This window comes from Raphanus sativus, chromosome 5 (assembly GCF_000801105.2).
Source record: "Raphanus sativus cultivar WK10039 chromosome 5, ASM80110v3, whole genome shotgun sequence".
Classification (NCBI taxonomy): domain Eukaryota; kingdom Viridiplantae; phylum Streptophyta; class Magnoliopsida; order Brassicales; family Brassicaceae; genus Raphanus; species Raphanus sativus.
In genome coordinates, this window is record NC_079515.1 from 6,012,117 (window position 1) to 6,026,342 (window position 14,226).

Sequence of the window (14,226 nt, forward strand, 5' to 3'; positions counted from 1 at the left end):
AACCCTAAAGTCTAAACTATAAACCCTAAATCCTCAACTCTAAACCCTAACCTATATACCTTAAACCCTAAAACATCAAATCTAAACCCTAAATCCTAAACATTTAAATCTAAACCCTTCATTAAAAGTAGTGGTAAAAGTGGTTAGTGTAAACATGAAAAGTGGTACTATGAAAATGATATTTTTGACAATTTCTCTTTTTAAAATAAATTTTACATTTTAGATAATTTTTTTTTTGTTCTAAGCTAAATGATGTTTTCAGTTTTTTTTTAATTTTAACTTTATGTTATACTATAACTCTTTGAATTATGATATTTAATTTATTATTTGTCAGTTATGTTAAATAAATAAGTTAATGATAATTTTGTTTAAAAAACATAAACAGAATATTTTAGTAATTTATATGTGAAATTTTTTTATTCATAGATTCCCATAAAACCTACTTTTTACACATGTACAATAATAATTTGTTTTAATTTTTCAATTATAGAAAAACATTAAACTAAATCAAGTATTAGTAATAAATACTTTATTTGTTTTAGATTTGCGCATAAATAATAAAAATATTTAATTTATATATTTTCTAAACAAATATACTATCACTTATACATGTAACCATATTCTAACTGATAAAAAGATAAATTAGGAAAATATGAAACTCATATACTATATAAAATTAATAAATTTTGCATTTATGTTATAAAACGACAACATTTATTTTGACATAAAAAATTACTCTACAAAAATAACTTAAATGAAAAGGAGGAAAAAAGTGGTTTTTAGTGCGGATCGGATATCAAGGATATTTTAAGGTATCCTGATTCAGATCCTTATCCGACGTATCCATGTTTTTATTATCTTTATCTGGATTTGGGATTTTCGGATATCCGGATATCAAATATCCTCTTAAAAATTATAATATTTGGCGAATATCCGGATCCGGATTTGGATACTTAAAATAAATAAAAATAATATTAAATATATAAAATATTAACAATAATTTTAAATAAAAGTATATAATATTTTTTAGTTATATTATATCTATGTTTACTACTCCCTCTGTTTCATAATACTTGATGTTATGCCTCAATGCACAAAGATTAAGAAAATTATTTTTCTCTAAAAAAGTATTTTATATATATAATTTTAAAGTCAGTTGACCAATTATTAAAAAAAAATAGATTAATCTAATTGGTTGAACAATTTCCAATAAAGTTAAAGTAACCTTAAAATCTCAAAACTTCATGTAAATTGAAACAAAACAATTCTTCTAAAACATCATCTATATTGAAACGGAGGGAGTATTACAAAATTTATATATATTAGTATAGAAATAAAAATATAATAAATAAAATTAATTTTTTACATATATATTCATGTTTTTAAAATAATTATCAATAAAGATTATGAACCCGGATATCCGAACTAAAAAATCAAGAAATTCGGATTCAGATTCGGTTTAAATGGATCCAACATTTTACTATCCGGATTCGGATCCGGCCACTATAGATATCCGAATTTTCGGAACGGATTCAAATCAGATCTTTCATCGAATCAGAATCTCGGATAATAAATCGTATCCATACTTTTTTAGCTCTTAAAACATCTTTAATGTAAGACTTTATTTTTTTTAAGATAAGATAAATTTTAGTAAAACTAAATTTACTCTAATTTTGTAAGTGAAAAATTGAGTAACAAATGTAATAAATAAAAGAATACCATATTTATAAATTTAATTCATGTTTATTTCATATAAACTAAAAATGTTATGAAATTATCGTATTTTTTTGTGTAAATTATTAAGTAGGGTTGTAAATGAGCTTAGGAATATAGATCCAGCAGATTATGTGGCCCGAAAAAAACTTAATCCTTTATCCATGGTCTGTCTGCCGACATACGTGATGTCTCTAAATAAAAAACATAGAATACAATTAACATTTAATTAAGTGAGTAATCTTTAATCTTAGTCACACGTCTCCCTGCCGTCAATGTTATTACCATCTTTTAGGAAACAAAACAAACGGCGGCCCCACCACCGTTAGAATCTCCATGAACAGACGCATACACTCTCCCTCTTTGTCTCCTTTCTGGATCATTCTCCACGCGTTCGTATTGACCACGTGGCAATACAGATCTTACATAAAACAAATCAGCTTTTATTAATTATTTTATTTAATTGGTGCTCAGGTGGGCCTGATTGGTTTACTAAAAACATATTTTTGGCAGAGGGGGGCGGCTATACATCTTTTATGAAAAGTAAAAAGCAGTCAAACTCAAGTTTGAATTGGAGCCGAGTCGAAGAAGTCACACATAAAACGCTCTTACACGCGATCGCCATCAGCTTGCGTCTAGCAGTGAGATTCACGTACGTACATAACGCAGATTATAAGCTGCGCCGCGCGTCGTCGAGTTGTTGCCATGTTATGTTTTTCTCTGTTTATTTAGGTGCTGTTTCTGATTTATTTCCAAGTTTTAGAAATTTATTATTGTTTATATTATGCTTGCTATATACTCCCTCCGTTTCATAATACTTAATGTTTTACCATAGTGCACAAAAATTAAGAAAATTGTATTTTTTAATAAAAAATATTTTAAAGATATAATTTTAATATCAATTAACCAATAATAAAAAAGACTGTGAAATCTAATTGGTTGAACATTTTAAAGTAACCTTAAAATCTCAAAACTTCAACTAATTTGAAACAAAATTATCATTCTAAAACATCAACTATTATGAAACGGAGGGAGTAGTGAACTTTGATAGTATTTCTAAGCTGTTGACAAAAAAAAGTAGTATTTCTAAGCTTTGATTTGAATCATCTTTTTGTTTTGCATATTATATATCAACAATATTAATTATTTCCTGTTCACGATATAGGATTATTTAATTACACAGACCCAAATTCTGCTATGGGAGCAAGATATCAATTCATTTGATCAAAATATAAAACAAAAACAGAAAAATCTGAGCATTATAAGGGAATTTACAGTTTCAATATATATATATATATATATGGGAATTTATTGTGTGGCAATGCAGCAAACGCATATATCCACTAAATGCGTAATATATTGTCCAGGTTTCTTCTGATATATTCCATCACCCTTGTATCTTTTTATAGCATCATATAGGTTAACAATATATTAACTTACACATAATTTAGCAAAAACGAAGAATGTAACTCTTATATTTATTTATTTTTAAAAAACATGTTACTCTTATATTTTAAAATATTAAAAACAAACAAAGGATTTTCAATAACTAGATTACACTACGTTATGAATACTTGAAATGTGTAAATTTCATATATATTTATATTAAAATCTGTTTTCTATTAAACATTGTTACATATAATGTTTTTTTTAGAAAGACAGAGTGTTTTGATTTCAGAAACAGAATAGTTTAATTGCATCAATGTTTAATACTCATCAAATAAATAAAAAGATATAGTGACAATATGTATATAAAATATTGATATTTCAGTCACTGCAATTTTGAGAGTATATCTTTTATTTTCAAAGAAGGCATTTAAATGTTGAATAGCAAATTACCAATTCCTAAAATATGTTAAAACGCTAGGTGGTAAAAAAAAAATAATCTAAAAACAAAACGAAGGGTTGACAGTAAAAAAAAACAATAGTCCTCGAAGGAGGAAACAGACACACATACACCTGGCATAGGATAAGTGGAGGTTAGAAAGAAAAACCATGAAAACCGCTGTTGTCTGTAAGAGAAGCCGCTAAAAGCATTTGTGGCTTTGACTGTTCACAACAAAGCGCCCCAAAAGGAGCGTCGCTTTTACTCTCTCTTCATCTATATATAAACAATAACCTTCCACCTTCAATTATCACACCATCCATCCTCTCTCTTTCTCTATCCCTCTCTGATTATTACGTTATGGCCAAGATTTGTTTGAAACCCGACCCGGTTACTCCTAACCCGATCCACAATAATGCAAAGGAGATTCGTTATAGAGGCGTAAGGAAGCGTCCTTGGGGCCGTTACGCCGCCGAGATCCGAGATCCCGGTAAGAAAACCCGCGTCTGGCTTGGTACCTTCGACACCGCTGAGGAGGCGGCGCGTGCTTACGATAAGGCGGCGCGTGATTTCCGTGGTGCAAAGGCGAAAACTAATTTCCCGAATTTTCTTGAGCTGAACGAGAAATTGACCTCCGGTGGTGGCGGTTTCGCGCGGAGCCCTAGCCAGAGCAGCACCCTCGACTACGCTTCTCCTCCGGCGGCAGTTACACCGGCGACTGATGGGATTGTTCAGCCGCAACTTGAGCTTAGTCTTGGCGGCGGCGCGTGTTACCATATCCCGACGGCGCGTCCCCTCTACTTTTTGGACCTTATGGGAATCGGAAACGGAGTTCGTGGTCAGCTTCCTTTGTCGTCGGCGTTTAGGTCGCCGGTGATGCATGTATCTACGAAGATGGCTTGTGGTGCCCATAGCGATTCTGATTCGTCGTCAGTCGTCGATTCCGAAGGTGGCATGGAGAGGAGATCTCAGCCATTATATCTAGATCTAAACTTGCTCCCTCCGGCGGAACAGGTCTGAGCTTTTGGCGGTTTTTGTATCATTTGCGACGCGCCTGCTTTTTTTTTTTGCGTTGCAGCTGTGATAATAATTTCACGTAGTTTTTTTCGTCTCACTCTAAAATAATTATATCGGTTTTTAGAAGAAAAATATATTAGTCGAGGGAGAAAATATATAATGTTAGCTGACATGTATCGTTATGTACATGACCGAAGATCTGAACTTTTGTTGTGTGCTTTTTTGCGACTTGGTTTTTTCACCATGTTGTTTCTCTCCAGTTTGTTTTTCTTTTGTTATTTGTATTCCAAATTTTCAATTATTAATTTGGTAATCTTCGTAATGTTCATCTAATTTCATAGATAAATTATCACTGCCTGGAAGTTGGAACTACAAAGTACTATCTAATCAACCAGCCAGCATCTTTTATTGGCCTTTTTTGTGTTGTTAAATTAAAATAAAAATTTAAGGTTTACAATTGCGTCGTTTTCTTATGACAGTGGTTTAGTGAAAATTGCAAAATACTAATGGCAGTTGAAATATGATAAAACAAGAAAGAAATTGAAAGGCAAGAAACTAAATTAAAAGCAGGACTATTATTAAAAAGAGAGCTGAGTTTCTTACAATGGGTGGAAGGTTTAAGCAGGCACGCAGCCGGCTGTATTTGGCCCCATTTTTCTGCAGCGTATATTTGAAATCTCAACTCACTTACGTCGCTAGTTGTGCTTTATAGAAAACACCTTATTAGAACTCTGCAACCAAACAGAGGACCACTTATTCCTTTTACGTATCTTAGTTTTTATACAAACTGTAACACGCACTCGTGTCTCCTTTTAACTAGTATTTCTTTCTTTCTTTTTTTTTTCCTTTTGTCAACATAATTATTTCTTTCTTTCATAATCATCGACTAAAAATTTTTGGAAGTCAGTGTCTATTATGACGTAGTACTAATTTTTTAAGTTTTCTGAAAAAGCATTGTTCACCCCATTTGTGTTTCACTTACTAATAAAAAAAACGGAATTAAAACGGTTTATTCAACAGTCGTATTATATATTACAGGAAAAGCGTAATTTAGAAGGTTACCGTTACCGTTAAATCGCCGTTAACCACGGCATGTTGGGTGATGTGTCACGTCAGCTGACTGAACTGTCGTATTTCTCATAAAACTTGGAAGAGAGTTATTAGGCTTCAGGTGGCCACTTTTGACATTTACAATGACGCCGTCCTTCACACTCTGTTCACATTTCATACTCGCTTTAATATCTGTATGTAGTACGAAACCGCTTATAATTATAGATTTTTCGAAGTTGTTAATTAATTATAATGACTTGGAAGTATACAATACAAAAAGGCGAATGTCTTATTTAAGTTTCGAAAGAAGAAACCAGACAACTTTCTTTTCTTTAGGTAAGATTCAGTTCAGGTCGTGACTCTTTGGTGCCATTTGTAGGGTTGTACATACGGGTTGTTTTGGTGCCATTTGCTTTTATAAATGTGGGCTCCGGCAAAGGCCCAAACTATTATTAAAGAGACCCACTGTATTATCTGCTAAACTAGTTATTAACATTCTAATCAAGTTGAAGCACGTTATTACACCAGCCTTGCAATGAGCAATTTGTTAGCCTAGTAACCAGCAAGTGTGTATAATAATATGATGTCTACTAGTAATACATACTCCTCACTTATATATCAAAATTTGATTTTTATATAGAGATATAATAGCCACACCGAAGTGGTTCACACTAGCACGTATTACCACGTATCGGTTTTTTGTCTCTGGCGATGCCAAAATATTAATTTCTATGTGGCCAAGACTCGAATCATGGTGGCTTCACCGTATTTAGATTTTGCCTTCAAGTTAATCACCACCAGATTACAAATTCTGGTTAAAAAAAATTAGTGATGTTTATTAAACAATTTAACCAATAAAAATTTAATAAATACTATTAAATTTTTTAAAATTGATAATTTTTCATTAAATAATACATTGAAAAAATAAAAAATGTATTTTTTAAAAACAAATTTGTTTTCTAGAATATGTATCATTTTGAAACGAAAGGAATATGTTTCTATTGAATAATACAATTTTTGTTATAATTTTAATAACTTGCCAAACTTGAAAGCTATTCATTCAAATAAATAATACTCGTCCAGTTGCATTTTAGTTGTAGAATAATTTTTTTTGTTTCAAAATAAGTATGTTTTTAAAAAAGAAAAATACAAAATTTATAACCAATATTTTATATTTATTTTTATTGGTTAAAACATAATTAGATAAAGATAATAATGTTTTTATTTTAGAATTATAAAAAGTTAAATTTTTCTTAATCCGTATATTTAACCTAAAACAAGAGCTAAAATGAAACGGAAAAATATAACAACAACAAAGGCAAACCCATATATATGTGCTTCCTCCTCAAAACACGGAAAAGAACATTGCGAAATCACTAAAACATAAAAAGTAAAACACGAAAGAAAGAAAAAAGAACTTATAAATACATCTTTTAAACCAAATTATGCACATAAATAACTAAAATCAATGAATGAGGAAAAAAAAATAAAAAAACACAAACCAATGATTTCAATTATATAATATGCTGTTGAGTCTCAGGATGGGAGATTAAAGATCACGAGATGACTGGCTTATCCATCTGCAGAGACAAACACAAAGAAACCAGTATTCAAACTTTAAAATCATATCTTCACCAAGACATTGTTCATGCAACATCATCATTATCCATCGAACAAACCTTGAGAGTAAGAATCTGCCTAGTGGGCTAACATTTGTGTTGGAACTAAACTCCTTGTTAGCTGGTTTTCTTTTGTTCTCCGCATCAACGGGTGCGCTCTTGGAGAAAACACGGACCGCCATGTCCTGCAAGTCCTTCACCGAGGCTTCTTTTGAACTGTTTATAAATTAAGGAGTCATCAGTTCAAGTAGTAATAATAATACACAATCAGATGACAAAACATGTGTTTGTGTCCGTGGTCTTTTATAAAGTTTTGTGTACCTTCCCAAAAGTTCAATCAGCTTGGCAACAAAAGCTTCACAAGAACCAGGGTTTTCACGTTCCATTGCCACGAGGGATCTCGACACTGCATGTCCTATAGACCCTTTTGAATCGTCACCAAGAGCCTACCACCACAAACCAGAATACATGATCTTCTTGAATAATATGCGTCTTCTCCTATATCTTAACTAATACCGATGAATACCTCTTTTAGGGACGGTATGAGCAAAACTGACAACGATGCAGGCAATGAATCCCATATGGGGTCTTCTTCTTCTTCATCACTCACTTGTGATTTTGGAATCGCTTTTTGTTTACCAGACTTATCGCCGGAATTTCTGCATAGGTTATAGCTTCATGTTAGGAATGACCACGAAAAAATGCTGTGACAAGCATACGCTATGATCAAGATGTACCTTGAATAGTCAGAATCTTCTGTCATCTGTTCCCTTCTTCGGTTAACATTCGCATCCTTATTGTTACTCCTCATTCCAAGTCTTTCTCTAGCATTTCCCCTTCTGAAACCTGCGTCAAGTGCCGCCTTTGCCTGAGAGAAGAATTGATTAACTATGATAATTCAGATGACCAGAAGAAGATATCTAAAGCAGTGCAAAGGTGCATGTAAATTCATTACATAAGACAAAGGCCAAAGCCAGTACGATTCACATAAGACAACCCATAGGGATAATAAGGTTAAAGTAGTTCACCAACCTCAGCGAGATTTGCAATGCTATCTTCTGAGGCACTCGAAGTTCTCTCTTGATTCCCTAGCCTAGATTTTGGGGTACGAGGTGATGCATAGTCATCGTGCTGTCCACGGACAACAACAGTTCCACTTGTTGAAGCATCATCCAAAGATGCATACCCGCTGCTAGACTGCAAGGCAGAACCGGTAATCATTCATACGAGTTGTCTTGAAAAAAAACAGAATTTCTGTAGAAGATGTATCAAAGGCTGCCAGAGATTTTATACCGCAGAGATTTGTTCACGGAATATTGAAGATGATTGAGAACGTTTTGGGGTTCTTATGACAACAGTTCCGGATCCACTGAGCGATGAATCTTCCTGAATTTAGAAGCGTAAATACTACTGATAAGAATAAATTTAATCAAATGACATGAAACATGCATTAATGTGAATGCTTTAGAAAATAATTTCCAGGTGCAGTGGTAACAGCAAAAAAAATAGAGACAGGCTGCATCTGGCACACAAGAAGCAAATGATCTTTACCTCATCGTGGAAGCCGTCTTCATGGTCGTTAACTGTACTACCAGAAGTGGGTGAAAACTGACTACCACTAGCTCTTGTTGCTCTTTGCGAAGTCTGAGTCGAAGGAACTTCTTGGCGCCTCTCCCTTGCATGAGGAGGTTTTAGAGCACGAACTGTTCCAATACCCTGAGAGCCCCCAATACTGAAGTCCCACCCAGAGTTTTTGACAGTTTTCCCCTGAAAACTGTAGCTACAAGTTAATACATATTTTATAAAACAAGAAACCGAAAAAAAACCCGAGGGCAGATTTCATCCAACCTAGATCCAGATATTCCTTGGCTTCTCTCATCTCTAGCCACTCTAACAGTACCGGATGATTCAAATGGAGCTTTAGGACCATTCCGAGGAGTCTCTACATCCTCTTTTACTTGGTACTTTGGTCGCTCTCTTCAAAGAGAAAAAAAAAAGACAGAATAACAATCGCGCTTATTCTGAATTTGCTTTTGGCATATAAAAGATCAAAACAAACGTACGGGTAAAACCATCTAAACATTACTTTTGACATACGATCACAAAAGAAAAGTAGCAAAACTGAACCACAGGCAAGAAGAGCTGTTGAAGAGAGAGAAAAAAACACAAACCTTATCCTCTCAAGAAGTTTAGGGCTTTTCTTAGCATTCTTAATAAATCTGTGTTTAATAAGTTCTTTGGCACTCGGTCTCTGAAAGAGTTAAGTCTTGTATAAGAGATCTTGAAATATTACCACTGCTGGGAAATAAATAAAAAAAAGCAAAGATTACAGGATTGCTAGCAAGTACCTCAGCAGGGACTTTTTTCAAGCATAATGAAACAAACTCCTTCACCGGACGGGAAAAATGCTCATCTAACTGCATAGAATAGGAAGAAGGTTACTTCACAATCGAGAAACCGCAGTGATAATCTTGATTAAATTTTTATCGTATTTATGAAGAAAAATGTGTGACCTGAGGAGGATTTTCCCGAGGAATGATAAAAAGCACTCTCATTGGATGAAGGTCAGCTAGGGGAGGTTCTCCTTTTGCCATCTCGATAACTGTTATTCCGAGCGACCATATATCTGCCTAAAAACAGTCCCAGCATCAGAAACAATTCTAGACATGCTAGGAAACAAGTATATAGCATCTACAGATACAAAAGACATGTCAAGTTAGGAGAAGTGAAGGCACGATACCTTCTCATTGTATCCTTCTGAGTTCTGAATCACTTCTGGTGCCATCCAAAATGGTGTTCCTACAAAAGTCTGTCATTCTTTAACATATTAGCGCAAGCAACCCCAGATCAAGAGCGAAAACTCTAAGTCATCAAGAACTATAGATAAGATCTTTGCACAAACTACCAGAGGAGCATTTTTGTCATTTCCCATCTTTCAGAACCATTGCTTATACCATTACATCTTCCCCACAATAAAACATGCACATGATTCTACTATACGAGGCTATACATAAGTTACTGGAATGGAATTTGCAAATAGACTGAATATAAACCGCACAATGCAAGCAGCAACATAAACAAGGAGACCAGAATCTTCATTACCGGCCTTCATATAGTGGGAATATAAAAGATATACAAAATTAAGAGAGATCATGGCATAATAAAGTAAGCACCTTCCTTCTTGATATTGTCCGTGTTAGTTGTGCAGACACACCAAAGTCCGCGACCTGATACAGAGTGAAAAAAAACAAGTTGACGACCCTGTTCGTGCAAAGTCTCATATGGAAGATTTTAATGTCATGAAAAAATGCTAAAACGAAACACCTTAACATCGCCATTCTCGGTCAATAAAATATTAGCAGCTGCAACGATAGGAAAAAAAAGTTAAAAACACATTTGATCACAGAAAACCAGAAGACATGATAAACACAAGACAAGACCTTTGATGTCTCTGTGGATCTTTCCCTCACTATGCAGATATTCAACAGCATGAAGCAGATCACGTGTGATACAAGCGATTGATGTTTCATCCAACGGGTGACCAGACTGAAGCTGCACAAGAGAGATTGCTTTTGAGGATTATAAGTAGAGAACAAGATTCTCCACAGTGCATGCATCATCACACAGAACTATATTTCCTAATTAATAGAATCCTGACTACAATTTGCAAAGAAACGAGTTGACATACAAGATCAGCAACAGAACCACCGGCCATATATTCCATGATGATCCACAGTTTGGTCTGATGAAGGTAAGACCCATAGTATTCGGTAATATATGGGCAACGACATTGTGACAATACCGAAATTTCCTGGGGGTCAAAAACAGAAAAAATGAGGACGAAGATCTTTGTGCACAAATGTTAAACCACAGAAACTGACGTCAATCAAGAAGATACCTTCTGGATATCTTCGATTTCATCTTCTCTGCCAGATATCAATTAAGAAGGTTAGTAAGGAAAGATCACTGAGAATAGAAAACATACTAAATCTGTTTTTCTATTGAAAGCTGGAGAAATAGTATCGTCCTATAATCTTTGAACATTATAATACCCAAAAGCTTAAATGCATATAGATAATACAAAGGGAAAGTAGTAAAATGGAAAATGAACTCACGATTCTTCCAGGTCGATAACTTTGATTGCAACTTCTTTGTTGAGGTCCTTATCAAACCTGGTAAGAAGCAACAGCAGCTCAGCATACAAATAAGATAGCAGCCTCAATAATCTTTAGAAACTAATATTGGCACCCAATTCTTGATTTTTTTTTGAAAGCATGAAAATGCTTTGCAAACCGGAGTTACATAAAAACTGAAAGCGGTAATAGAAACTTACGCTTTATAGACATCACCAAAAGATCCTCTTCCGATTAACTCAACCTGGCTAAATCTGGCTCCAGCTGCCTCTTGTAAACCCACAACATCGTCCATCTTCTCCACATACAAGGAAAGCAACCTCTCTCCCCCACCCTCCAGCAAACACTATACTTAGAAAATAAATACCCACAAATCAGCTAAACCCTCCCCCAAAAAAAAGTCAACCCTACAACTAGCTTCCACTCCATCACACAAGAACTTCTCCAAGTACCCACCAAAAGAAAGCAACACACACACAAATCTTTATGTAAACCTGAATAAAATCTGAATATACCTTTTACTCCAAGCAAACAGAAAGATTATAATATATATATATATATATGTAGGGGGTGACATACAAAACCCGCAAAGCTCCGGCCGTTAGGTGGTATTGGACCAAAGTGACAGCTGACCAAGAGACTGACAAACATTTCGCAAGTAATCTTATATTCGTTACTCTAATAAACTGTAAAGCAGCAACATACACGCAATGTTGTGACATCGTCACTGATTCGATACCGAACAAAATTTCCTCGATTACATTTATCAAAATTCTCTTAAAAAGTTTAGGATCGATCCAAATTACCTGATAATTCGACAGAGACGGCTGGCGAATACTACAGATCTCTTTTCACCTTTCGTTTTCTATTCTCCAGAGAGCAGCAACAAGAAAGAGATCGAGAGAAACTGTTTGTTGGCTGGCTGTCAGAGGAAGCTTCCTTGATTTGATAATAATTTCTCGTTTTTGATTTTTCCTTCCTGTTTTTTTTTCTTTTCCAGAATTCATTCACATGAATCGACCCATCTCAGGGTCCAGCCAATTGTAACAATGAGGCCCAAATTAAAAGCGTAAAAAAGTCCAAATAAAGCCCATTTACTTCCTGGGAATCATTTATTCATTAGATAATCAGGCCCATGTAAAGAGTCCTTCATTCCAGCCGAAAGAAAGCTTGGAGTAAAAAATACAAATAATTTTATTTCAGATAAACCAAACAATATATAACTTTAGTTACATTTATATAAAACTTATAAATAATTATAAATTTATGATATTAGTGATAATATATTCTTAATTTTATTATTTTATTAATTGTGTTATATAAGTTTAAGCTAAAGATATAATATTTATCGAACTAATGTATATTAATTTGTTAAATGTTATTTATTTTGTGTGAATTATATATATAGTTAAATAGAAATTGGAACATAAAAGGAGTTGAGCAGGAAAAAAATTTCATCCCTTCAGATTTGTTTTTAAAATGACAAATCTAATTTTTTTCAACGCCATAAAATATTTTAATCACCGCTCATCTATCATTTGACAGATTCAGTAAATCCATTCCTAGCAAAAAAAAAAGGGTCGCACGAAAAGAGAGATGGTAAAGAACAAGGCCGGTCAATGCGGAGCAAAGACTCGTCAGAAGTTCAGACTGATGCAAACCAGACCAACTCTCTGTTTTGAGTTTCCTATTTTTTTTAGTTTCAATCACTCACACTTCTCACGCGTCTATCACCTGGTGTGTAGTTTTCACGCACTTCGGTTTTTACTCCTTCTTTGTCTTTGTTGTCCACATGCGATTATGCGTATAATGCACACGCTTCACCAAACGCAGGTCCATTATTGATGACAAAACCATTCTTGGTCTTCTTACACATGAGCACGTGCGCACGTGACTCTTAAATCTCTTCTTCCTATATATTCTCTTTGTCGTGCTTCTCCCCCCTTAATCTGCGTGCGTGTCATACATATGAGTAAAATGAATATTGGTCCTAAATCAAATCCCAAGTTTGACGACAGCGAAAATGAAAGCTTTTCTCTTTTTTTTTTTTATAACCCAGTATCCGACCACTAAGCGTGATCGACTAGTCCACCGGGCTTATGCCCATACAATTACAGGAATTTTTAAACGTTCACTTAGTGACCTCTGGTTACGCGAAGTGGTCTGGAGAACGAAAGAAGCCCATATAAATTCTCTCATGGCCAATGCGGATCGAACCCATAACAGACACTCCAACCGGAATTCCTTTACCACTGGGCCAACACGCATTGGTTGAAAGCTTTTCTCTTCAGGCTTTGAAAAGAACCAAAATGTATCTTTAATAGTATCGTTGAATGGTTTGTTATTTTTGAAAATTGAAAACTGATCAGTATCACTTTATCTGTATACACAAAACATTTTATAATTTTTAGCGAGCAAAAATGTCGTGTGGTTTGCAAGTTTTTTTTTTTTTGCCGTCTATAAATATTATTTAGGGACTAAGCCCATATTACATCAAGCCCATAAAATAGAATCCAAACATACATCCCATATATTAAAAAACCAGAAAGGCCCAAACATTGGCCCAAATGCATTCTAACCCAACAACAACCCAAGATCGAACCCTAAGCGGTCACTACGCAGCCTGAGATCACGCGTACTAAACACGCGGCAAGACAAAAGAACTGAGGGGACACGTGTTGAAACCTCCACAAAACGAGGCCACGCGTCGCGCATCTATCCACGTCTGCACCGCCAAAATTCCCCACCGGAGAGAGCTAACCGTCGCTTCACCGGGACACCGAAGAACGCCGGAAACGAGAAACCCGACTCCTTCGCCTTCACCATCTTCGCGTGGACTCTTTTCGTCGGAGAGCGTCGTCGGGGACAA

At 34.6% G+C, this 14,226-nt stretch overlaps 2 protein-coding genes across 4 annotated transcripts; one reads left to right on the plus strand and one right to left on the minus strand.

The window, feature by feature from the left end:
* Positions 1–3,766: 3,766 nt before the first annotated feature.
* LOC130512707 (ethylene-responsive transcription factor 4) lies at positions 3,767–4,877 on the plus strand. Its single transcript, XM_057010952.1, has one exon. It carries the CDS (start codon positions 3,899–3,901, stop codon positions 4,556–4,558), a length of 660 nt encoding a protein of 219 aa, XP_056866932.1. The 5' UTR covers positions 3,767–3,898; the 3' UTR covers positions 4,559–4,877.
* Positions 4,878–6,909: 2,032 nt separating this feature from the next.
* Positions 6,910–12,323, minus strand: LOC108856541 (uncharacterized). Of its 3 annotated transcripts, none has more exons than XM_018630370.2 (21): positions 12,164–12,323; positions 11,558–11,703; positions 11,340–11,396; positions 11,123–11,150; positions 10,913–11,035; positions 10,665–10,776; positions 10,549–10,586; positions 10,398–10,451; positions 9,965–10,033; positions 9,738–9,854; positions 9,573–9,641; positions 9,396–9,475; positions 9,073–9,201; positions 8,776–8,998; positions 8,518–8,610; positions 8,257–8,421; positions 7,962–8,092; positions 7,751–7,883; positions 7,546–7,670; positions 7,285–7,440; positions 6,910–7,185 (listed from the first exon to the last, which is right to left on the minus strand). In XM_018630370.2, the coding sequence occupies exons 2-21, from the start codon at positions 11,650–11,652 to the stop codon at positions 7,155–7,157; spliced, it is 2,028 nt and encodes a 675-aa protein (XP_018485872.2). In that variant the 5' UTR covers positions 11,653–11,703; positions 12,164–12,323; the 3' UTR covers positions 6,910–7,154. The 3 variants fall into 3 exon arrangements, with proteins under 3 accessions (XP_018485872.2, XP_018485873.2, XP_018485874.2); XM_018630371.2 differs by having other exon boundaries at positions 11,558–11,708; positions 12,164–12,320; XM_018630372.2 differs by lacking the exon at positions 12,164–12,323 and having other exon boundaries at positions 11,123–11,145.
* Positions 12,324–14,226: the final 1,903 nt, after the last annotated feature.